The sequence below is a fragment of the Camarhynchus parvulus genome, unplaced genomic scaffold, assembly GCF_901933205.1.
Source record: "Camarhynchus parvulus unplaced genomic scaffold, STF_HiC, whole genome shotgun sequence".
NCBI lineage: Eukaryota > Metazoa > Chordata > Aves > Passeriformes > Thraupidae > Camarhynchus > Camarhynchus parvulus.
Window position 1 is genome coordinate 258,871 of NW_022148303.1, and position 25,130 is coordinate 284,000.

At 51.1% G+C, this 25,130-nt stretch overlaps 2 protein-coding genes across 2 annotated transcripts; one reads left to right on the top strand and one right to left on the bottom strand.

Moving 5' to 3' along the window:
- Window positions 1-858: 858 nt before the first annotated feature.
- Window positions 859-11,019, bottom strand: SNRPA (small nuclear ribonucleoprotein polypeptide A). Its single transcript, XM_030970232.1, has 7 exons — window positions 10,879-11,019; window positions 9,837-9,922; window positions 9,490-9,662; window positions 7,302-7,484; window positions 5,354-5,524; window positions 4,490-4,578; window positions 859-2,344 (listed from the first exon to the last, which is right to left on the bottom strand). Exons 2-7 carry the CDS (start codon window positions 9,907-9,909, stop codon window positions 2,185-2,187), a joined length of 849 nt encoding a protein of 282 aa, XP_030826092.1. The 5' UTR covers window positions 9,910-9,922; window positions 10,879-11,019; the 3' UTR covers window positions 859-2,184.
- A 205-nt stretch (window positions 11,020-11,224) lies between these two features.
- On the top strand, window positions 11,225-25,124 carry LOC115916494 (zinc finger protein 551-like). The gene is made up of 5 exons (XM_030970229.1): window positions 11,225-11,362; window positions 12,166-12,232; window positions 20,685-20,763; window positions 20,949-22,203; window positions 23,008-25,124. The coding sequence occupies exons 4-5, from the start codon at window positions 21,002-21,004 to the stop codon at window positions 23,027-23,029; spliced, it is 1,224 nt and encodes a 407-aa protein (XP_030826089.1). The 5' UTR covers window positions 11,225-11,362; window positions 12,166-12,232; window positions 20,685-20,763; window positions 20,949-21,001; the 3' UTR covers window positions 23,030-25,124.
- The last annotated feature ends 6 nt before the right edge of the window (window positions 25,125-25,130 follow it).

Consider the following 25,130-nt stretch of genomic DNA (forward strand, 5'->3'; position numbering starts at 1 on the left):
TGACACGGAGGGGTTTAGGAGTGGGGAAGGGTCTGGGAATCGGGGAGGATCTGGTACTGGGGAGGGGTCTAGGAGTGGGGAAGGGATCCGTAAGTGGGGCAGGGTCTAGGAATGGGGATGAGTCCATTCCGGGATCAGGACGAGGTCTCTCCCCAGGGTCGGGGACCATTATTGGGTTGAGGTGCCTCCCCTTCCTGATCCCGTCACTTTCCAGTGAACAGCTCCAATCTCAACCCTGACCACAAACCTGAGGGGGTCAAACACCCCAAATCCTGGGGTCAAACATGCCAAATCCTGGGTGTTCCAACACTGGGGGGGAGGTCAAACATCCCTAAACCCAAACTCTGGGATGTCAACCTCCCCCCTCCACCCTGAAACCCAAATTTTAGAATCAAACCCCCAAATCCCAGGATGTCAAACACTCCCCAATTCCCAAATGTTGGGGTTGAATCCCCATGGCCCAAAATCCTGAGGTTTAAAACATCTGGGGTGTCCACCATCCCCAATTCCTAAAGTCTGAGGTCAAATATCTCCAAATCCTAAGCCGTCAAACACCCTCAATCTCCAAAGTTTGGGGTTAAAACTCCCATTTCCCAACTCCTGGGGTTTGAAATATATGGGGTGTCCAACCCTCCTCATCCCCAAAATCTGGGGTCCAATCCCCTAATCCCCAAATCCCGGGGTCAAAACCCCCCAAAATCCCAAATCCTGGTCAAATACCCCCAAACCCCAAACCCTGGGCTGTCAAATGCCCCAACCCCCAAATTTCAGGATCAAATCCCCCCAGTCGCTGAAGTCTGGGGGGTCACGCACCCCCCAGTCCCCAACATTCCCCCAAAACCAGTCCAGCCCTGGGGGGCACAGTGAGGTTTATTGTGGAAGGCTCCAGGTGCAATGTCTGCAGAGAGACCCTGGGTACAATGCTGGGAAAGACCCCAAAGCCCCCTTGGGAACCCCAGAAACATGTGGGGGAGTGGGAAAAGGGGATTTGGGCTTATATGGGGTGGGGGCAGCTCCAGGTGCAATGTCTGCAGAGAGACCCTGGGTACAATGCTGGGAAGAACCCCAAAAACTCCTTGGGAACCCCAAAAGCCCCAGGGGGGCTGAGAAAGTGGATTTGGGGTGGGGATCCAGGGTGGAGGAAGGGGATTTGGGGTGAAAGAAGAAGGATTTGGGGTGAGAAGATTTAGGGAGGAAAGAATAGCATTTAAGATGGATAAAGGAGATTTTGGGGTGAAAGAGGGAGGATTTGGGATGCACAAATAAGGACTTGGGAGGGAAAAAAGGAGATTTGGGTGGGAAAAGAGAATATTGGGATGGAAAAGGATTTTGGGATGGAAAAAGGGGATTTGGGGTGGAAAAAGAAGGATTTAAGATGAAAAAAGGAGATTTTGGAGTAAAAAAGGGATTTTGAGTGGGGGAAGGGGGATTTAGGGTGGGGAGGGGAAAAGGGGGATTGGGGTGGGAATTGAGGGATTTAGGATGGGGAAAGATTTTGGGTGGAAAAAGACAATTTAGGGTGGGCAGGGAAGCACTTGGGGTGGGAAAAGAGGATTTGGGGTTAAAAAAGGAGATTTTGGGTGGGAAAAGGGGATTTAAGGTGGGCAGGGAAGGATTTGGGGTGGAAAAGGGTTATTTGGGGTAGATAAAGTAGATTTGGGATGCACAAAGGATTTGGGTTTAAAAAAACAGGATTTGGGGTGGGGAATTGAGGTGGAAAAGGGAGATTTTGGGATGGGAAAAGAGATTTGGAGACCCACAAAGGATTTGGGCTGGAAAAAAAATAATTTGAGGTGGAAAAAGGAGGATTTGGGTGAAAAAAAGGAAGATTTGGGCCAAGCTGAACTTACCTGGGGGAGCGGGGGTGTGTGTGGGGTTTGGGACAGGGCCAGGACTTTTTCTGGGGCAGTTTTCTGGGATTTTGGAGTATTTTTCTCAGATTTGGGAGCAGTTTTATGGGATTTAGGGTGTTCTGGGGTGGTTTTGAGGGATTTTACGGTGTTTCTATGGGGCTTTGGGGTGGCTTGGAAGGATTTTAAGGTGTTTCTATGGGATTTTGGGGTGTTTTGGGGCAGGTTTTGGGTATTTAGGGGCGGTTTTGAGGCGTTTTTGGATCTTGGGGTATTTCAGGCCCTTTTTTGGGGGGATTTAGGGGTATTTTGGTGAGGTTTGGGGTGTTTTGGGTCACTTTTTGGCGAAAGAGATCTTCATGGCGTTGCTCTGGGTGATCTTGAAACCCTGCAGGGCCTCACGGGCAGCACCCGCCTGCACCTCTGTGTCGAACTCCACGAAGGCGATGTCGTGGCGCCCGGGCACCAGGCGCACCTCCTTGAACCCTGGGAACCTGGGATGGGGAACGGGGTCAGGAAAGCCTGAAAAAACCTGGGACCGTTCTCCCAGAAACCTGGGAATGTTCCCCAAAAAATCTGGCAATGTTCCCCCAGAAGCCACGGAATGTTCCCTAGAATCTTGGGAACGCTCCCCCAGAAACCCAGGAAGGTTCCCCAAAAATCTGGGAAGGTCCCGCAAAAATATTCCAGAAATGGTCCCCCAAAAATTCAGAAATGTTCCCCAAAAAAATCCAGAAATGTACCCCCCAAAAATCCAGAAGCATCCCCCCCGAAAAACCCTGAAACAGCCTCTCTTAGAAATCCAGCATAATTCCAAAATATCCAGCCATGTTCCCCAAAAAATCCAGAAACTTCTCTCAAAAACCCAGAAATATTCCCCCAAAAAACCGAGAACCTAAAAATTTCCCCCAAAAATCCAGACGCGTTCCACCCAAAAAACTTGGAAACATTCCCAAAAAGATCTGGCTACACCTCCCCAAAATCCAGAAACACTTCAAAAAAAGTTCAAGAAATCCAACTCCCCATAAAAGTCCAGAAATGTTCCCCAAATATCCAGAATTTCCCCTCAAATTCCAGACTTTTCCCCCTCAAAAGATCCAGAAATCCAACTGCACCACATATCCAGAAATATCCCCAAAAATATCCAGCAACGCTCCCCAAAAGCCAGAAATCCAACTCCATAAACATTCCCCAAAGTCTGGAAACATCTCCCTCCAAAAAAATCCAGAAACATTCTCCCAGAAATCCAACACATCCCTCACCTGACTCCTCTCAAAATACCCAAAAAATCCCAAATTCCCCCAAATTCCAGGAATGTCTCCAAATGCCCCGAGGGAGCTCCTGGATTCCCAATGCCTGGGAATTTGGGATGGGGGCTTGGGGTCAGGAGGAGCTGAGAATTTGGGGAAATCCCCAAGAAATCCAAGGGGGAGAGCCCGAGTTTGGGAAAACCCCCAGTATTGAGAAATTACCCCCAAAATCCGACTGAAACGCTCTCAAAATGGTTTGTGAATCTCAGAATGTCCCTCAAAATCGCAAAATATCCCCAAGAACCCCGAAAATCCTGCAAGATTTCCCCAAAATTCCAGGGAAATGCTCTGAAAATCTTTCAATGTTCAGCTCCCCAAAAATCCAACAACCCCAAAAATTCCAAAACATTTCCAAAAATCCAACATCCCAACAATCAAAAATACAACTCCAAATCCCACTTAAACATTCTCAAAATCCCCAAAACTTCAACAACCCAACACCCCTCAAAATCCAGAAATATCCCAGAAGATCCTGAAAAATTCCACCAAGTCCAGAAACATTCCTCCAAAATCCAACCCCCAAAAATTCACCTCCAAGATCCCACAAAAACCCTCTCAAAATTGTTCAAAACCTCCAAAATCCAACCTCCCTAAAAATCCAGAAACATTCCCCCCCTCCCCCAAACCTCCCTGAAAAAATCCAGAAAAATTGCCAAAAATCCAGATGTGTTCTCCAAAAAAAATCCAGGAGCATCCCCCAAAACATCTAGAAACATTTCCCCCAAAAATCGAGAAATGGTCCTCAAAAAGTCCAGAAACATCCCTCCAAAAACCCCAATAAACTCAAAAATTGAGGATCTTTCCCCAAAAAATCCATAACTGTCCCCCCAAAAAGCCAGAAGCTTTCCCCACAGAAAATCCTGAAATATTCCCCAAAATCAAGGAACTTCCTCCCAAAATCCACAAATGTTACCCCAAATATCTGGAAACATTCCTCAGAATCTAGAAACTTTCTTACAAAAACCAGAAAAATGTTCTTCCAAAAACTCATAAACCTATCCCCCCCAGTCTAGAAAGTTTCTCCAAAAAAAATCCTGAAGCATTCCCAAAAATCGTGGAACTTCCCCCAAAAACTCCAAAGCCATTCCCAAATAAACCCAGAAATCCAACTCCCCTAAAAAACCAAAAAATATTCCTCAAAAAAATCTGGAAACGTTCCTCCAAAAACCCAGAAATTCCCGCCCAAAAAATCCAGAACTTCCCTCTTGAAATCCTGATATTTTCCAAAAAAAATCCAGCCCAAAGCCCTCCTCACCTCTCTCCACCCCCTCCAAGCCCCAGAATCCCCCAAACCCTGCCCAGAATTCCCGGAATTGCCCGAGGTCTCACTGGTTGAAGAGCATGGAGAGCATCAGCTCGTTGGTCTCCTCAGGGAGGTTGGTCAGGAACAGGATGTGGTTCGGGGGGTTTTCCGACAGCTGTGGGGAATGAGAGAAAAACCCCCAAAATCAGCACCAAATCTGCCCCAAATCAGGCCCAAAATCTACCTAAAGTCACACTGTATACACACTAAAAAAATCTGCCCAAAAATCACACCAAAATCCTGGAAAAAAACCCATAAAAATCTGTGCAATATCCCACTAAAACCCCCCCAAAAATCTCTTTAAACAATCCCCCAAAAAATCTCTCCAAATCTGACCAAAAATTCACCAAAATTCCACCCAAACGACCACAAAATTCATGCCAAAAATCCTCACAAAAAGTGCGTCAAAGCCTACAGAAATCCCTCAAAATCCCCCAAAAAATCCCACAAAAATCCCCCCAAAAATCCCCCCCAAAATCCCCCTAAATCCCACGGAAAAAATCTTCAAAGTCCCACCAAATCTCCATTAAAATCTCACAGAATCCATGCAGAAAAATCTGCACAAAAATCCCCCCCAAAATCCCCAAATTACACAAAATCCACCCAAAAAATCCCTCTAAATCGTCCAAAATATCCCCTTAAAATATTGCACAAAAATTGCCCCAAAAGCCACAAAATCCACTGCAAATCCATTCAAAAAATCCGCATCAAAATCCCACCAAAACCCTCGCAAATCCACCAAAAAATGCCCCCACATCCCCTCAATCCTACCAAAAATCTCAGGAATTCCACACAAAAAATCCTCACCAAAAATTCCCTCAAAATCCCACAAAATCTATCCCAAAAATCCCACAAGTCCTCTAAATCACTCAGGTTCTGGGGTCACTCACGGGCTGTGGGGTAGGGATCGGCGCCATTCCAGGCTGTGGGGCCATTCCTGGGGGAATTCCGGGATTCGGGGCCATTCCTGGGGCTGGAATCATGCCCGGGGGGGGGATGTAAGGCGGTTGTCCCCCCAGGTGTGGCAGCATCCGGGGCGGCTGCGCCAGTGGTGGCATCCCCTGAGGAGAGACCCCAACACATCCCAAATCATTCCAAAGGCACACACAGAATCCCAAAGTTATCCCAAACACATCCCCTGGGGAGAGACCCCAATACATCCCAATACATCCCAAAGGCACACACAGAATCCCAAAGTTATCCCAAACATATCCCCTGAGGAGAGACCCCAACACATCCCAAATCATTCCAAAGGCACAGACAGAATCCCAAAGTTATCCCAAACACACTCCCTGAGGAGAGATCCCAATACATCCCAAAGGCACAGACACAATCCCAAAGTTATCCCAAACACACTCCCTGAGGAGAGACCCCAAATCATTCCAAAGGCACAGACAGAATCCCAAAGTTATCCCAAAAGTACAGTGAGAATACCAAATCAATGTAGAATTATGCCAAATCCACACAGAATTATCCCTGAATTACCCTACAGACACACGACCCCAAAACCCCCAATAGTTCCCAAAACTATGAAAAATTACCCCAAATTATCCCAAACTTACACCAAACAACCTCAAAATTACACCAAGTAACCCCAAAATTACCCCAAATTATCCCAAAATTACACCAAACCACCTCAAAATTATCCCAAATAACCCCAAAGCCACAGAAAGAACCCAAATAACTCAAATTTCCCCCAAATCCCATCCAAATCCCCCCATGCCCTCCTAAAATGCCCAGGAACAATCCCAAATCCCATGGAATGATCCCAGAATCCCCCAGAATGATCCCAAATTACCCAAAATCCCCCCCAAATCCTCTGGAACAATCCTAAAATCTCCCTGAATCTTTCCCCAAACCCCCTGGAATGAGCCCAAAACCCTATTAAACAATGCCAAATCTCCTAAGAACAATCCCCAAAAATCCCATAAAATGACCCCAAATCGTCCTGGACCATCCACAAATCCCCCAAAACATCCCCAAAATTCCCCAGAAATGACCCAAATTCCCATAAACTGATTCCAAATCCCCCAGGAATGATCCCCAATCCCCACCCAAACATCTCCAAATCTCCCAGGACTGATCCCAAAAATCCCCTAAACCGATCCCAAATTCCTGGCACTCACAGGCACTGTCCCCTGTGCCTCAATCCCAAATCCCATGAATCCACCCCAAAATCCAATGGAATGATCCCAAATCCCCTGGAACCACCCCCAAAATGATCCCAAAGTCCCATTAAACAACCCCAAACCCCCTGCAGTGATCCCAAATGCCCTGGGAACAATCCCAAATCACATAAAACAATCCCAAAATCCCCTAAAGCCATCCCAAATCCCCCTTGCACTCACGAGCACTGCCTTCTGTACCCCGTTCCCAAACCCAAATCCTATCAATGACCCCAAATCCCATAAATGATCTTATAAATCTCCTGGCACCCACTGGCACCGCCCCTTGTGCCCTGATTCTGATCTCAAAATCCCATAAATGACCCCAAATCCCATGAATGACCCAAATCCCATAAAAGACCCCAAAGCCCATAAAACAATCCCATAAATCCCCTGGCACTCATGGGCACTGACCCTTGTGCAACAATCACAAAATCCACAAATTACCTCAAATCCCATAAATGATCCCATAAATCTCCTGGCACTCACAGGCACCACCCCCTGCGCCCTGATTCTGATCCCAAAATCCCACAAATGACCCCCCCATCCCATAAATGATCCCAAATCCCATAAAACCATCCCACAGATCCCACGAATGACCCCAAATCCCACGAACAACCCCAAATCCCACAAATATGACCCCAGTCCGATCAAACAATCCCCTGGCACTCACGGGCACTGCCCCCTGTGCTGCCCCCTGCGCTCCGGCCCCGCTCTTTTTGGGGCCAGGGGCCTCTCCCCCCTTGGCTTTGCGCTTGTCCCGTTTGCGCTCCCGGTCTCGATCGCGCTCCCGCTCCACGAACGTTCCCTTCATCTTGGCGATGATGTCCGAGTCCGTCTTGGCGTACTGGATCCGCTGGGACGGCACATGTCCGGGATTGGGACGTTTGGGGGATTTCAGAGCATTCGGGGCATCTCTGGGAGGGATTTGGGGCTTTTCCCAGGGGTGCTCAGATTTGGGGCTTTCCAAGGGATTTTTGGAGGTTCCAAAGAGGATTTGGAGTTGTTCCATGGGATTTTGGGGTGGTTCTAGAAGATTTGGGATCAGTCCAGGGGGATTTGGCGTTGTTCCCAAGGATTTTGGGGGGATCTGGGGAGGACTTGGGGCTCTCTGAGGGATTTGAGACTTTCTCAAGGATTTGGGGGAGTTCCAAGAAAGATTTTGGGTTTTTCAAGGAACTCTGGGAAGTCCTAGAAAAAGTTTTGCAAATTTCAGAGGAATTTGGGGGAATTTAGAGGGGATTTGGGGGAGTTCCAAGAGGGACCCTGGGGTTTTCCATGGGATTTTCAGGGATTCTATGGGATTTGGGGAGGTTCCAGACAGGATCTGGGGGAGTTCCAAGAGCAATTAGGGACATTTTTGAGGAATTTTGGGAAGTTCAAGAAGGAATTTTGGGAGAATTCAGAGGAATTTGGGAGGTTCCAACAGGGATTTGGGGATTTCCAAGGGGGGGATTTTGGGGTTTTCTGAGGGATTTTCAAGGATTCTGAGGGATTTGGGAGAGATTCAAGGAGGGATTCAGGGAGTTACTGAGGGATTTTGGGGGATTCTGAGGGGTTTTAGGGAATTTCAAGAAGAAATTTTGGGGAATTTGAGGAGGATTCAGGGGGGGATTTGGGGGTTTTCCAAGGAATTTTCAGGGGTTGTGAGGGATTTGGGAAAGGTTCCAGAAAGGATTTGGGGATTTTCAGATGGCATTTGGGGGAGCTCCAAGAGGAATTCAGGAGTATTTTAAGAAGTCCTAGCAGGGATCTAGGAATTTCTGAGGGATTTTGAAGGCATTCAGAAACATTTAGGAGGGATTTGGGAGTTTCTAAGGAATTCAGGGGAATTCAGAGAGATTTTGGAGGAGCTCCAAGAGGGATTTGGGGGTTTCCAACAGATTTTTGGGGCTTCCAAGTTGAATTTGCAGTTTCACCAAGGGTTTGCCACAGAAGGGAAAGCTTTGGGAATTCCTGGCTAGATTTCAGGGGTTTTCCAGGAATTGTGGGGTTTCTCCCAGGATTTGGTTCTCACTGGGTTTGGCCGTAGCAGAGGAAGCTTTGGGGCAGGTCCTGGCTGGATTTTGGTGATATTTGAGGCTGGATTTAATTTTTTTCCCCCCAAGAATTCAGCTTTTTTCCCCAAGATCTGCAGATTTTTCCCACAATTCGAGCATTTTCCCCCAGAATTTGTCTCTCACCATAAAGTTGTCATAAAATGGGTAGATTTGGGGTGGTCCTGGTTGAATTTTGGGGATATTTGATGCTGCATTTTGGGGTTTTCCCCCCCAGGAATTAAGGATTTTCCACAGACTTCCAGGATTTTTTCCCTAAAATGTCAGCTTTCTGCCCAAAATGTCACAATTTTCCCTCAGGTTTGGGTTATCAACATGGAGTTGTTGTAGAAGGGGAAGCCTTAGGGTGTTCAGGGTGAATTTGGAGGATTACAGGTTGGATTTTGGGGATACTTGAGGCCAGATTCTGGCGTTTTTTTCCCCACAATGTCAGATTTTTTCATCAAGTTTCTGTCCCACTGTGGGCTTGTCATAGAAGGGGAAGCTTTGATTCCTAGTGTGATTTGAGGGTGTTCCCAGGGGACTTTCTGTAGATTTCCAGCTGGATTTGTTTTTTTTTCACAGGAATTCAGTTTTTTTCCCAAAACACCAGGATTTGTTCCCAAGATTCCAGTGTTTTTCCACAGAATTTCTGTTTCACCATGGGTGTATCATAGAAGAGGAAATTTTGGGGTGCTCAGGGTGAATTTGGAAGGATTATAAGTTAGATTTTGGGGATATTTGAGGTCAGATTTTGGTGGCTTTTCCCTAGAATTCTAGTTTTTTCCCCAAAATGTCAGAATTTTCCCCCAATCTCTGTCTCACCATGGGTTTGTCGTAGAAGGGGAAGCCCTGCATGGAGCGCAGGGCATTGGTGGCGCTGCTCATCTCCTTGAAGATGACAAAGGCCTGGCCCCGCATGCGGAGACTGCGCGACACCAAAATGTCCAAAATCTGCCCAAACTGCGAGAAAATGGCGTAGAGGGACTTCTTCAGCTCTGGGGACAGAGTGACAGTACGGTGACAATGGGGACAGCACAGTGACAGACATGGGGACATCACAGTGACAGACATGGGGACAGCACAGTGACAGACATGGGGACGCACAAGGGACAGCCTGAACCCCTGGTGACACTCACAGACACTCTCAGACCCCCCCAGCCCTCCCTCACCATCCTTCTTGATCTTCTCGTTCAGGTTGTTGATGTAGATGGTGTGGTTGGGCCGGGGCTCCTGCACTGCCATGGCCAGGACTCCTCTGTGGGGACAGGAGGGCTTTAGGGGGCATCTGGGAGGGCTGTGACCCCTTCACCCCCTGGGACCCCCTTTAGGTGCCCCCAGACCCCCAAATCCAGCCCAGACCCACCTAGTCCCCCCCAAATTATCCACAGACCCACCCAGTTCCCCCCAAAATTGACCCCAGACTCACCTGAGACTCTCCAAAACCTCCTCAAACCCACCTGAGATAGCCCCCAAATTACCCCCCGACTCACCTCAGAACCCCCCAGATGCTCCAAATCCCCCTCAGACCCAAACCCACCTGAGAACCCTCCAGACCCTCTCAAGTTCCTCCCCAAACCCCTCAAGATTCCCCAAAGCCCCCTCAGACTCCCTCATTCCCCCCAAACCGACCTCAGATCCCCCTATTTTCCCCTTAATCCCCACTCCAAAATCCCCCATTTCTCCTCAGACTCACCTCACACCCCCAACCAACTTCAGATCTCCCGATTTCCGCCCAGGCTAACCTCAGAGTCCCCCCACATTTCCCCCCAAATCCACCTCAGACCCCGCAAAAACTCCTCAAACCACCCAATGCTCCCCAAAACCGCCTTGGACCACTCAATTCCCCTACACCCACCTCAAAAGCCCCCAGTTCCTCTCAAATCCCCCTCAAACCTTCCCAATTCCCTTCACGTTCGCTCCAGATCCACCTCACACCGCACAAAAGCCCCTCAAACAACCCCAACTGCCCCCAAACGCATTCCCGACCCACCTCAGATACCCGTCTTTTCCCTCCAGTTTCCCGCCCGGACCAACCTCACATCCCCCCTAATTATCCCTCAGACCCCGCAAAAATCCCTCAGACCCGCCCAATTTCCCCCAAATCCGCCCCGCAGCGACCTCAGACCCCCCACTTCCCCTCAGACCCGCCTCAACCCCCACCCATTTCCCCCCAAAGCCATCTAAGACCACTGCATTCCCCTCATACCCCACCTCAGCTCCCTCCTCGGCTGCCACCACTACTACTGCTATTGCTGCTATTGCTGCTATTGCTGCTATTGCTGCTATTGCTGCTATTGCTGCTATTGCTGCTATTGCTGCTATTGCTGCTGCTGCCGCCGCTGCCGCCGCGTCCGCCGCGTGCGCGGGCCCCTTCCAACCAATAGCGGCGCGGTTCCAACCAATAGCGGCGCGGGCCCCTTCCAACCAATAGCGGCGCGGGTCTCCCCGAACCAACCAGTCATCGTGCGGCTTACCTCACAACGCCCGCCTCCCCCACGCCGCTCCAGCCAATTAGAGGCGAGCCGGAAGTGGTGCCCTCTGACCCCGGGGCCTGCATGAAGCGGGCTCTCCCGTCTCCGCCTCCGCCGCCTGTTCCGCCGCCGGCTCCGCCCCCGTTCCCGGGCTCGGGCGGGTGCTGCGGGAGGCGCTGGGAGAGGAGCGAGGGATCCTGGGGCTGCTGAGGCGGCCCGGACAGGTGGAGGAGGGGCGGGGCCGTGGGGGATGGGAGATTGGGGGGGGAGGGGCTGAGGGTCCTAAGAGGGAATTGTGGGAGGTTCTTGGGGGGGTTCTTGGGGTCCTGGGTGGGGTCTTGGGGGTCTGGGGAGGGGTATTTGGCGGAGGGATCCTGAGGGGTCCTGGAGGTGTCACGGAGACTCTTGGGAGGGGTCCTGGGGGCATTGGTGGGGGGGTGGGGATCTGGGAGGGTGTGGATGGGTCCTAACAGGGGTCTTGAGGGGGGTTGTGGGAAGGTCTTGGGGGGGTTTTGGGGGAGGGGTCGTAGGAAGGTCTTGGGAGGGTCTGGGGGGTCTTGGGGTGTTGTGTGAGGGGTTTGGGGGGCTTGGGGGGTCCTGGGTTGGTTTTGGGAGGGGTCTGGGGGATCTGCGGGTGTTCCCTGAGGGGGATTGGGGAGGGGTCGGGGGGAAGGCTTTGGAGAGGGGTCTTAGGAAGGCTCTGGGGGGGGTCTCAGGGGACATCCTGGGCTGGGCCTGATTGGGGTCTGGGGGCTCTCAGGGTGGTCCTGGGGGTCTCAGGGATTTCTGGGGGTATGGGGGACCTGGAGGGGGTTAGGGCTCCAAGGTGGTCCTGGGCCAACCTTGGGGGGGTCTTTGGAAGGGTTTGGGGTTCCTGTAGGGGGTCCTGGGGGAGATTTGGGAGTCCCAGGGGGTCCCAGCCCCCCCCCTGAATCAGGGTCTGGGGGTTTCAGGGGGAGGGGGCACAACAGGGGCTCCCAATCCCCGGTTTTGTGCAGGTCTCCCATTGTTTCCCCTCCCCAAAAAGCTTCAAGGGCCCCCTGAAGAGGCTCCTGTTCCACCGGCCAGTGCCCCCCTGATCCAAGACAGCCTCCGTGAGTCTGGGGGATTTTGTGGGGATTTTTGGGCATTTTGGGGGGCCTTTTTTGGGCTTTGGGGGATTTTATTGAGAGTTTAGGAGGAATTAGTGGGGTTTTGGAGAGAATTATTGGGTTTTGGGGGGTTTTGTGGGTTTGGGGGGTTTTAGATTTTGGGGGATTGTATTGCGGTTTCGGGGGGTTTATAGAAATTTTGGGGAGATTTTTTTTAAATTTTGCTGGGTTTTACTGGGATTTTGAGGGATTCTCTCGATGTTTTTGAGGCATTTATTGGCATTTCTAGAGGATTTTGTTTTTAGTGGAAGTTTGGGGGGGCCTCAGGGTTGGGGGGCTTTATGGTTGTCCCTGGGTGTGGGGAAGGGCTGAGAGGCACCAAAATCTCCTTAAAACCCCCAAAAGTCCCAATAAAACCCACAAAATCCCAATTAAATCTCACAAAATCCCATTAGAGCATCCTAGAATTTCAGTAAAAGCCCACACAATCTCTTGAAATACCAACCAACCCCTCAAAATTCCAATTAAACCCCACAAATCCCCCCAAAAATATTTCCAAAACCACAAAACGTCCCACAAAATCCCCCCAAGATCCAAAGAAATCCTGCCAACACCCAAAAAGCCCCACAAAAATCCACCAAAATCTCCCCAAAAAAACAATAAAAATCCCCAAAGAACCCAAACCCTCGAAGAATCCCACTAAATGCCCCCCATATTCCAATAAAATGCTCTCAAAACCCCAAAAAATTCAATAAAACCATGAAAAACTCTAGACTCCAACAAAATTCCCACAAAATTATAGTAAAACCTGCTAAAAATTAAAAAAACCCCAAAAATTTCAATAAGCCTGCAAACACCCCTAGAAAACAACCCCCAAAAGCACCAATAAAATCCCCCAAAATCCAAACCCCTCAAAATTCCTCAACTCCCCAAAAACCCTGTAATTACCTTCAAAAAACCCAGTAATTTCCCTGAAACTCGCAACAAAATTCCCCAAAGCTTAGAAAAGCCCAGTGTCCCCAAAAACTGTCCCAAAAGCCCTGGCCCCCGCCAGTCTAAGCTCAGTCCCGTCCAGGGCTGCAGCCAAACGCAGAGCTCCCTGAGCAGTCCCAGAGCCGATCCCAGAGCGATCCCGGTTCTGATCCCAGAGCAATACCGGTTCCAATCCTGGTGCTGGTGCCAGAGCATCCTGTTTCTGATCCCAGTTCGATCCTGGTGCTGGTCCCAGAGCGATCCCAGTTCGGCTGGTCCCAGAGCTCCTGGTGCTGGTCCCAGAGTGTCCCGCAATCCTGGTGCTGGTCCCAGAGCGATCCCGGTTCCAATCCCAGAGCGATCTCGGTTCCGATCCTGGTGCTGGTCCCAGAGCAGTCCCAGAGCCAATCCCAGAGCAATCCTGGTTCCGATCCTGGAGCTGATCCTGGTGCTGGTCCCAGAGCGATCCTGGTTCCAATCCCAGAGCAATCCCGGTCCCGATCCCGGTTCCAATCCCAGAGCGATCCTGGTTCTGATCCTGGTGCTGGTCCCAGAGCAATGCTGGAGCTGATCCCAGAGCGCCCGATGCCTGGTGCTGGTCCCAGAGCGATCCCAGTTCCGATCCTGGTGCTGGTCCCAGAGCGATCCCAGTTCCAATCCCAGAGCGATCCCAGTTCCGATCCTGGTGCTGGTCCCAGAGCAGTCCCGGAGCTGATCCTGGAGGCGATCCTGGTGCTGGTCCCAGAGCGATCCTGGTTCCGATCCCAGAGCAATACCGGTTCCGATGCTGGTGCTGGTCCCAGAGCAATCCTGGAGCTGATCCCAGAGCGATCCTGGTTCTGATCATGGTGCTGGTCCTGGTGCTGGTCCCAGAGCAATCCGGGAGCTGATCCCAGAGCAATACAGGTTCCAATCCTGGTGCTGGTCCCAGAGCCGATCCCAGAGTGATCCCAGAGCAGATACAGGTGCCAATCCTGGTGCTGGTCCCAGAGCGATCCCAGTTCGATCCTGGTGCTGATCCCAGAGCGATCCTGGAGCTGATCCCAGAGCGATCCCAGTTCCGATCCTGGTGCTGGTCCCAGAGCAATCCTGGAGCTGATCCCAGAGCGATCCTGGTTCCGATCCTGGTGCTGGTCCCAGAGCAATCCTGGAGCTTATCCCAGAGCAATCCTGGTTCTGATCCTGGAGCTGATCCTGGTGCTGGTCCCAGAGCAATACAGGTTCCAATCCTGGTCCTGGTCCCAGAGCAATCCTGGTGCCAGTCCCAGTCTTGGCCTCAATTTCACCCCATTTGGGTGATTTTAGGCCAAACTGGGCAGGTTTAGGGTGGGTTGCAGATCCTTTGGAGTGATTTCAAGCCTTTTAGTGTGGATTTTAGGCCTCTGAATGATTTTAGGCTAAATCTTGTTGGTTTTAGGGTGGATTTTAGATCCCTTGAGATGATTTTAGGCCCATTTGTATAGAATTTAGGCCTGTTTGGATAATTTTAGGATAAACTGGGCAGTTTTAGTGTGGATTTTGGGACCCTTTGGCTGATTTTATGCCCATATTGGGTGAATTTTAATCCTGTGTGAGTGATGTTAGGTCCCTTGCTTTGGTGATTTTGGGCCCATTTGGTTAGATTTTTGGCTTCCTTGGTTAATTTTAGGGTGAACCAAGGCTTTTTGGGGTGATTTTTGGTCCTCTTGTGTTGGTTTCAGGCATGTTTGGGTGATTTTAGGTCCTTGTGGATGATTTTAGTAAAAACTAGGTGGATTTTAGGGTGGATTTATGCACATTTGGGTCATTTTAGGTGAAACCAGATACTTTCAGGGTGGATTTTAAGCCCATTTCGGAAATTCAGGGTGATTTTAGGCCATTTTGTGTGGGTTGCAAACCACTTTGGGCAATTTTAGGCCTATTTGGTTGGATTTTAGACCCCATTGGATAACTTGGATCCCATTTGGCTGATTTTAGGCCAAACCTGGTGGATTTCTGCTGCATTTGAGGCCGTTTAGGGTGATTTTAGGCCAAACTGGGCCCTTTTAGGACCGCGTGTTCCCTTGACCCTGCTCCCTTTGCCTCACAGTTCGGGGCTTGGGAATGGGGGAGGGGGAGGAGGAAGAGGAGGGAGGGAGGAAGAGGTGGAGTAGCAGCAGGAAGCAGCAGAGGAAGAGGCAAGGGGGGAATCACCTGGCCCTAGCGGTTCCTGAACTCGCCCTGGGACACTCCTGCAGGTGCCCGGGCGGGGGAGCTTGGCCCCAGATATCCCGGGGGGTGCTGCCTGGGTTTGGGGGGGATGTTTGCAGCTGGCAGGGCTCCAAAGCCGAGCCCGCACATGCCCCTCGGGGGTACATCGGGGGTCCCTGGGAAGTGTTTCTGGGGGGTCCCGGTGGGGGTGGCAGCAGAGCCCCGGCGGGGGGCGGGGGGATGCGGGTCCCCCCGCGGTGGGGGTTGGGCTTCCCGGCCGGGCCCTCTGAGCTCTGCCGGGGCCACGTGGGGACTGCACAGGAGCAGCGGCACTGGGGGGGGCACGCCGGTTCTGGGGAGTCTGGAGAGAGCTGCGGCTTCCCTGAGCGGGAGCCCAGAGAGAGGAGAGCCCAGAAGGCCAAAGCAGGGACCCTGAAAGGGGGGGGACCCCTGGGATTGCCAGGACCCCAGCAGGTGGGATAGCTGGGAATGGGGTTTGGGGTTCCTGCTGCTGGAAGTGGCTGTTCCCTCTGTGAGCCCAGTTGTTCCCCCCTGTTTCCAGTTTCCTCAACACTCCTACTAAGAGCCCAGTGTCTTGGTTTGGAAAGACAGGAGTCTGCTAAGGAAGGCAGGAGCCTCTCCTGAAATGGAGAATGTAAACCCTCCCCACCCCTCCAAATTGCTATAAATTTTAAATTAAGGGGCTCTCAGGCAAAAAAAAATATGGCAGCAGGAAATAACAGTTCTTTAATAGGGAAAAGCAAAAAAACAATTAAAGGATGAAATAAAGCAATGCAGTACACCAGAACAACACTGACAGTCAGAACCCAACCTGACACCCTGTGGGTGAGGATGTTGGTGACAGTCCGATTGAAAATGTGGCTGCAGTCCTCCTGAAGTATCAGGTGTGGTTCTGTTGGAGCAAGGGGAATCTGTAGAGAAGGATGTATTCTTTCTCTGAAGATCCAGTGGAAGAGGCAACTGCTGTTCCTCTGGGGAATCCCGTAGAGAAAGCCATGCTGGTGTTCCATAATCTCATATTATATCTGGGTAGCAGCGCTTGGCTCCTCCCTCTGGGTGGAGCATCTCACAATGGGATGTTATAGCTCTTATCAGTCATGCACTGACATTCAATAGTTTGTTATCAGCAGAGGTCCCCTCTCGAGAGAGGTGTGAATGTGGTCACTCAAAGAGAGAGATAAAGCAAACTGCCCACTTGACAAAGGTAATCTACCATACGGATGGTAATGGAAAACATCTTGCATGCCATCTTCAACACCCAGTCACTCCCAGTCATTCCTTATGATGATGCAATTTGCTCCTAGCAAGATCTCACTTGCTCCCACTTTCATCTAGTGTGTTCCCAGTTCTCCCAGTTGCCCCTAGCATAGTCCTAGTCATTCCAGTATGGTCCCCATCTCTCCCAGCATGGCCCCAGTCACTCACACTTGCCCCCAGCATGATCCCAGGTTCTCTAGAGCATTCTCAGCCACTCCCAGTTTTGTCCCAGGCACTACTTCTATGGTGTCAGACACTTCCAGTATATCCCAGGTACCCTGAACTTTCTCATAGTTATTGCCAGGCACTTCTAGTTACCTCAGTGAACCTCATGGTTTACTTGCCCCCGTTTTTATCCTGCTTGCTCCCAGTTCTTCTAATTATGTCCCCAGTTGGCTCCCAGCATGGGCCTGGTAGTTCCCAATAACCCCCAATCAGGGTCCAATGACACGCACTCTAATCCCAGTATAATTCCAGTCACTCCCAGTCTGATGTCAATTGCCCCCAGTGTGATCCCAGTTGCTCCCTGTTGTAAGAGTGATGGGGGGTCAGCACGATTGGGACGGACGGAGATGAGAGATCTCTGAAGCCAGGTCGTGGAACTTGCAGTTTATTGCAAAGGGCGTGGGTGCAGGGCCCTGCTGGGAGCTGCCAGCTGCACCTCGGAACAGGACTGAGAGAAGAGAGGGGTAGAGAGGATGAGACGGTAGGAGCGTAAAAGCATAAGAGAGTAAAAGGGGTAAGAGCTAAGAGGCAAGAGTAAGAGCTAAGACCATAAAAAAGTAAGTAAGTAAGTAAGAGCTAAGACCATAGAAAAGTAAGTAAGTAAGAGCTAAGAGAGCAAAGTTCCCATTACAATACAATAAATCATTTTCTGTGTTGAATATTCTGATTCTCACTAACCAATCTAGTAGAAGATACAAATCCTATAGCATTTCCATACAGACTGTAAGAATCACTACATTACCATACTGTGCTACATTTTAAACCCTAAAAATTACTCTTTGGACCCCTTCTGCCAAGCTGGCAGGGTCTGCTCAGACCCTTGGACCTGCTTGCTTGCAGAGGGTCTTGTTTCATCAAAAGGGCATTACCTTCAGCCGGTCACATCATTGTTTTCCAGTTGTTCAGTAACTAAGAGATCTCAAAACTTGCTTTCATTTCAATCTCGCTTATAGTTTCCATATTCTTAAAATCTTTTGCCAGGCAATCATATTTATAAGGCTTTCCTGTTTCATCGTCCCCAACACCTGTCAATGCCAGAGTGACCCCAGTAGCCTCCAGTATGATCCCAGTGAATCCCTGTCTCTCCCAGTGTATCCCAGTCACCCCCAGCATGCTCCCAGTTGCTTTCAGCACAATTCTAGTTGCCCACAGCCACTCCTAGTCAATCCCAGTATGATTCTAGTCACCCTCAATATGATCCCAGTTGCCCCCAGCATAGTTCCAGTTGTTCTCAGTTCCTACAAGTATGATCCCAGTTGCCCCTACAATAGTCCTAGTCCCTCTCAGCATGGTCCCTGTCACATCCAGTGTCCCCCACTGTAGATTCAATCACTTCCAATTTCTGTAGAGTAGTCCAAGTCATCCCCAGCATGGTCCCTGCTGTTCCCAGTGTTGTTCCAGTTATCCCTAGTATGGTTACAGACACTCCAAGTTGCCCCAGTGAGGCTCTAGTTACCTGAGAATTATCCCAGTCTTTTCCAGTTATTCCCAGTTGCCTCCAGCATGATCCCAGTTTTTGTTTGTTGCCCAAAGTGTAGTCCTAGTTGCTTCCAGTATGATCCCAGTTGTGAACTCAGTCCCCTCAGCATGGTTCCAGTACAGTCCAGTTGATCCCAGTTGCTCCCAATGTGTCCACAATTTCCTCCCAACATGGGCCCAGTAGCTCTCAGTAACCCCCAGTCAGGTTCCATTCACACCCATTATAATCCCAGTAGCTCCCAGGGTGGTCCCAGTAGTGCCCATAGTCACTAGCAGTATGGTTCCAAGTCACTGCTAGTATGATCCCAGTTGCATCCAGTGACTCCTAAATCCTCCCAGTATTATGCCAGTCATGCCCAGAGTGACTCTCTGTAACTCCTAGTGTGGTCCCAGTTGCTCCCAGTCACCTCCAGTATGATTCCAGTCATGGCAAGCACCTTTCCAGTCACCCCCAGTCTGATTCCAGTAGGATCCCAGTCACTCCTACATACTCTCAGTACTATTCTACTTACTCCCAGTATGATCCCAGTATGACCCTGACACAGGCACACCTCCCGCCATTATCACTCAGCATGATTCCAGTTGCTCCCATTTACCCCCACTATCGTTTCAGTCTCTCCCAGTATAACCCAGTTGGTCCCAGCATGTTCCCAGTCACTCCCAGATGCCCAGAGTTGCTTCCAGCCTGATCCCATTTGATCACAGCTACTCCCAGTCACCATGAGTGCAGTCCCAGTTGCTGCAAGTATGATCCAGTATGATCCCAGTCTGCTCCAGCATGGGCCCAGCTGCTTCCACTGTGATCCCTGTAGGATCCCAGTTGCCCCCAGCATGGTTCCAGTTTCTCCCTGTTCCTCCCAGTATGAAGCCAGTTGCACCCAGTTGTCCCAGTATAGTCCTAGTCATGCGGTGGATGATCCCAATCCCTCCCAGCATGGTCCCAGTCATGCCCAGTTGCCACCAGTGCAGACCCAGTCACCCCCATTCCCTCCTAGTTGCCCACATTGTCATCCCAATTCTCACCAGCATGGTCCCCGTTGTTCCCAGTGTGGTTCCAGTCACCTCAGTATGGTTACAGACACTCCCAGTATACCCCAGTAGCTCTCAGCATGCTTGTAGTAATTCCCAGTCATTCCCAGTTGCCCCAGTAAGATTCCAGTTACCCCAGTATAGCATAGTTCCTCCCAGTGATGCCACTCCTGGCATCCCCCAGCCCTCTCTGCATCCCCCCTCCCAGATCTCCCGAGAGGAGCCCCAGGGGCTGGCAGTCCTCAGCCAGGGTCCCCAGCAAGCTCCAGTGTGGATGTGCAGCCCCCAGTTTTCCCAGTTTGCCTCTCCTTCTCCCCGGGCCGGGTTCCCCCTGGCCCCAGCGGCTGGGAGCAGCCGAGAGCCCCGCGCTGCCCATCCCGAGCCGTCCCGGCTCCATCCCCGCTCCTGCCGCGGGCTGCGAGGGCTGCAGGAACGGGGCACCGAGGGTGTCGCTGCTCCTGGGGGAGGAGGAGGAGGGATGGAAGTAGGAGAAGGAGGTGGGCTTAGGGAGGAGGAGGAGGAGGGATGGAAGAGGAGGAGTGGGTGGAAGAGGAGGATCAAGGAAAGGAGAAGGAACCACGAGGTTGAGTGCTCCCTGAATTTGCAGCCCTGCACCTGTGGGATCATCACTCCCCCATCCTGCAGGTGACAGGGAAGGGGGACCTTGGCCCAGATATTCTGGGGGGCTCTGTGAGTTGGGTTTTTTTGGGGGCAATGTTTGGAGAATGAGGAAGTGTACAGCTGAGTGGAAAAGGCCCCTTTTGGGGACATTGAGGGTTCTGGTGGCAGCTGCCAGCAGAGGCAGCCTGGAGGAGCAGAGCCCTGCGTTCCCCAGGAGCCCAAAGTGGGCAGCCCAGAGAAGGGGGAGTGCCGTTATTCACAGGACCTTCAACAGCCTGGAGAGGGGCAGGGGGGAACTCCTTGGAGCTACTGCACCCCAAAGCAGAGAATAAGGGGAGATGGCATCCTGGGACCCCAAAAACCCCCAGCATCCCTAAATGGGGAGACTGAGGATGGGAGAACCTTTTGGATTCCTGGGATTCACAGCAGCCTGAGGAGGACGGGGACCAAGGAGAAGGGAGACCCACAATATGAGCATGACCCCAAGCAGCTGGGACAGGCTCCCCAAAGACCAAAGGGGAGAGACCTGAGATGGGGAACTTCTGTGAGGCTTTTTCAGAGCTGAATCTTGGTGTTCTGGAGGATTCTATGGACCCCAGATGCCCAGTGACTTCCAGAGATGGACTTGGGCAGAGGGACCTTCAAACTCGACATGCTTATCCCTTGTTTTCCCCCAAACCAGGATTTCCCATTCCCACACCTTGGCTGGATGGAGAAGGAGGGTGCAAGGACAAGGAGGATGCCACAGAACACCCAGGCAGGTAAGGAGGAGGTCACTGCCCCTTTCCCACTCTCTCCTGCTCCATCTCCCAGCCCAGCATGGCCTCTGGCTGCAGGACAACCCTGCTGCTGACACCGTCCTGCTGGGGACCCACCGGGGGATCTCCTTGCCCTTCCCTGTGCCACGGAGGCAAATCCCATCCTATCCTTGCCTTTCTTCCCCCAGAGAAAGAGCTGCAGATGTAGGCCAGGGAGGACAAATCCCTGTGGCAGAATCTCATGGAAGACGTCATTTTGAGCAGCTCCACAGCACAGGAATCGAAGGGGAAAGAAAAGCCCCGGAGATCACGTGCAAGGAGGGGCTGCAAACGCAGATCATGGGGATCTGAGGAGGAAAGACCAACCCTGGGCCGGGAAGGCGGCCAGGGATCGAGCCAGAGCTTGGACTTGGTGGTCCATGAGCAGCTTCATGATGGGGAGAAGCCCCACAAGTGTTTGGAGTGTGGGAAGAGCTTCAGCCGGAGCTCCAGCCTGATTCAGCACCAGCGGACCCACACAGGGGAGCAGCCGTATGAGTGTGGGGTATGTGGGAAGAGCTTCAGAGTCAGCTCCAGCCTGATCCGCCACCAGATTATCCACACTGGAGAACAACCCTATGAGTGTGGGGAATGTGGGAAGAGCTTCAGCCGGAGCTGTAGCCTCATCCGTCACCAGGTGGTCCACACTGGGGAGAGACCCTATGAGTGTGATCAGTGCAGGAAGAGGTTTCAGCTCAGCTCTAGTCTCCTTGTGCACCAGCGCACACACACAGAGGAGAGGCCCTTCCGCTGCCCCGACTGCGGGAAGGGCTTCAGGCAGAACGCCCATCTTGTCAGGCACCAGCGCATCCACACTGGGGAGAGGCCTCACGAGTGTGGGGAGTGTGGGATGAGCTTCAGCCGGAGCTCCCATCTGATCCGCCACCAGAGGACCCACACTGGGGAGCGGCCCTATGAGTGTGGGGAATGTGGGAAGAGCTTCAGACAGAGCACCAACCTGATCCAGCACCAGAACATTCACACTGGGAAGAGGCCCTACAAATGTGGGGAATGTGGGAAGGGCTTCAGCCAGCGTGCCAACCTGGTCCAGCACCAGAACATCCACACTGGGGAGAGGCCCTACAAGTGTTCAGAATGTGGGAAGGGGTTTCGGATCAGCTCACATCTCCTCATACACCGTCGGACTCACACAGAGGAGAGGCCCTTCCACTGTCCCGACTGTGGGAAAGGATTCATGTACAATTCCACCCTCATCAACCACCAACGGATTCACACAAAGGAGAGGCCCTTCCACTGCCCTGACTGTGGGAAGGGCTACAAGCACAATTCCTCCCTGATCACCCATCGGTGCATCCACACTGGGGAGAGGCCCTACGAGTGTCCACAGTGTGGGAAGAGCTTCTCACAGAGCTCAGCCTTGACCAAGCACCAACGGAGCCACCAGTAAGTGAAGCCCTGTGAGTGCCCCGATTTCAGGAAGAGCTTCGTGTGCTGCTCCAACTCCACCCTCCACTGGAGGACCCTTGTTGGGAAGAGCCCTGGTGATCCACATTCCCTTTGATCCATGTTGGGAAGGCACCTAGCTGGTTATCCTTTTGTTTTGGCCTTCATTTTCTTCTGATTCATCTTCATCCCTTAAAAACAGGCAAAACGGGCTTGAAAAGAAAGAAACTGATTAAAGATATCTAAAGTCCCACCATTTCACAGTTGTTTTAGAGGGAATTTAGGATTTGGGGACATGATCTTGAGGATTTATGGGTTCTGGGAGGATTTTGGGCAGTGTTCTCCATCTCTTTGCACTGCAGAAACCAAGAGGGATCGATCTGTCTCCTCATAGCAACTCAGTCCCACTGAAAACCATACAGTTGTACCCCAAAAGGGCTCAATCCCAACTCAAAATTGCTTGTTCCCTCCTCAAAAATCTCAATTGTGTGCCAAACTCACTTGATTCCAAAGCCGCTGTGGTGAGAAGGGGTTGGAAGGAGATTGGCAGAAGTGGGATCCAAATTTGGAACGGTGGATTGGGATTGTGTGAGGCTGGGTGGGTGGGATGTGTTTGATAGTAAATAAAACTTTCAGAGTTAGTCATTTCTGTCCCATTCATTTTCAGTCAGTTGCAGTTCTGTTTCCGGAGTGCCACCTTCACAGCTGATTTTGTTTGTGTCCTCCTTTCTCTCCTGCCTCTCTTTGCCTGCTCTGTTTCTCTCCTGCCTCTCTTTGCCTGCTCTGATTTAATTCCCAATGCAGGAGCTACAGCAACGATCGGTGAAGTTTCGAAGGCTGGCAGTGAAATGTCACTGTAAGATCTTCCTCTACTTGGCTTTCGGCCCCTTCTTAAGAGCTCTGCCTTCGAGGGCAGGAACACCTTTTCCTCAGGGGGAACTGGAATTCCAGACTCTTGGAGTGTGTGCCATGCAGGACCATACAGACTGGGATCATGCGGACTGGGATCACATGGACTGGGATGGCTCCACCAGAACAATGTGAACTGAGGCAGTCCCACCCTGCCGAGGGATCCCTCCCAGTCCTGCACGGGAGCATAGCCAAAACTCTCCAGAGTGAACACGGAGGTCCTGGAGGGATCCCGGTGCCAATCCCGTTCCCAGTTTTGGTCTCAGTCTCTGTCCAGGAGCACTCCCAGTGTCAGTTTCAGTCCCGGTCTTGGTCTCAGTCTCGGAGCGCTCCTGGAGCACTCCCCAGTGCTGATTCCCGTCCTGGTGTTGATCTCAATTTCAACCAGCTGTGCTGGTCTCAGTTTGAGTCCCAGAGCGGTGCCAGTCTCGGTGCTGGTGCCGCTTCTGGTTTCAGTCTCCATCTCAGTCTCGGTCTCTGAATTGTCCTGGTTCTAGTGCTGGTACCTGTGCCAGTCTTGGTCCTGGAGTGCTCCCTGTGCCAGCCTCAGTCCCAGTCCCAGAGCACTGCCAGTCTCGGTGCTGATTCCAGTGCCAGTCTTGGTCTCAGTCCCGCAGTGCTCCTGCCAGTCTCCATCCTGGTCCCAGTCCCAGAGAGGTCCTGGTGCCAGTGCTGGTCCCAGTTCCAGTCCTAGTCCTGGTCTCGGAGCACTCCCGGTGCCAGTCCTGGTTCTGAAGCACTCCCGTAGCAAGTCCTGGTGTCAGTCTTGGTCTCAGTCTTTGTCCCAGTGCCAGTTCTGGTGCTGGTTTCAGTTTCGGTCCCAGTAATTGTGCCTGTCCCAGAGTGGTGCTGGTCTTGGTTCTGGCATCAGTTCTGGTCCCAGTCTTGGTCCCAGTCCCTGAGATTTTAGGCCCATTTGGGTGATTTTAGGCCAAGCTGGGCAGGTTTAGGGTGGGTTTTAGATCTCTCTGAGTGATTTCAAGCATTTTAGTGGGGATTTTAGGTCCCTTTGGATGACTTTAAACCCATATGGGTGGATCTTAAGCCTTAAGATCACAGTGTGGGTGATTTTAGCCCCTTTTCTTGGTGATTTTGGTTTCAGGATTCAAACAGTGTTGTCTTTCCCCACAGCTGTTCCTTCAGCTGGATTGGGAGGGCCTTTTGGCCTCTGGACCCACACTTTGGCTCCATTATTAGGACTGATGGATTCAAATCCTTTATCTCCAACAAGAGTGATATTTGTAGGTGCATCTTTTTTCACAATTGCTTTTAAAACTGCAATGTCAATAACTGTGCTACCCTGTCATGGGGTTGAATAATCACACCTTATTCATTATTGTTTAGTGACTTTAATTACATTAATTACTTTAATTCCTCCTTGATAATCTGCATCAACTCCTCCCATGACATGAACACTTTTCAAAGCCATGCTCCAGCGAGCAGTTATCAAACCAAAGTGTCCTGGAGGAATTGGAATTCCTATGTCAGTATTGATAATTCTCATTTGCTTTTGATTTATCCTAATTAATTATAATGCATGAAGGTCCAGCCCTGCAGCCTCTAGGAGGGCCCTGTCCAGGGCCATCAGACCAGAATAATTTCTCAGGAAGTTAAAGCATCACTGTTCATAGTTGTATTTGCAAATTGGGTGCAGCCATGCACATCCAGGGGGTTTCCATTTCCCAGGGGGCCCTTTGTACCCTTGGTAAAGTTATAAAGTACATCTGTGAGATGCGTTCTCCATGGGGGCAGATTCCCATCTCCTCCTTTTTTCAACTGCTCTTTGAATAAACCTTTTACCCATTCAATCAATCCAGCAGATTGTGGATAGTCTGGTGTCTGAAAAACACAGCAGTCTTAATCACTGTATTTTTCACAGTAACAGACAAAGCATTCCATGTCACAGCATCAGCAAACGCCATAAAAATAGCCAATTTCATCCGTTCCTCCTTTATTTGTATACAAATATATTGTTGTATACAATCTCACAAAGTTTACCATTGACATTCAGGTCCTGG

Excerpts from the sequence above, each read along its gene's own strand:
- SNRPA (XM_030970232.1), bottom strand. The coding sequence starts at position 9,909 with ATGGCAGTGCAGGAGCCCCGGCCCAACCACACCATCTACATCAACAAC. Across the intron at positions 9,663-9,836 it reads CGAGAAGATCAAGAAGGATG|AGCTGAAGAAGTCCCTCTAC; the intron begins GTGAGGGAGGGC and ends CTCTGTCCCCAG. Across the intron at positions 5,525-7,301 it reads CAGCACAGGGGGCAGTGCCC|GGGATGCCACCACTGGCGCA; the intron begins GTGAGTGCCAGG and ends GTCTCTCCTCAG.
- LOC115916494 (XM_030970229.1), top strand. The coding sequence starts at position 21,002 with ATGGAAGACGTCATTTTGAGCAGCTCCACAGCACAGGAATCGAAGGGG. Across the intron at positions 22,204-23,007 it reads AAGCACCAACGGAGCCACCA|GAGCTACAGCAACGATCGGT; the intron begins GTAAGTGAAGCC and ends TTCCCAATGCAG.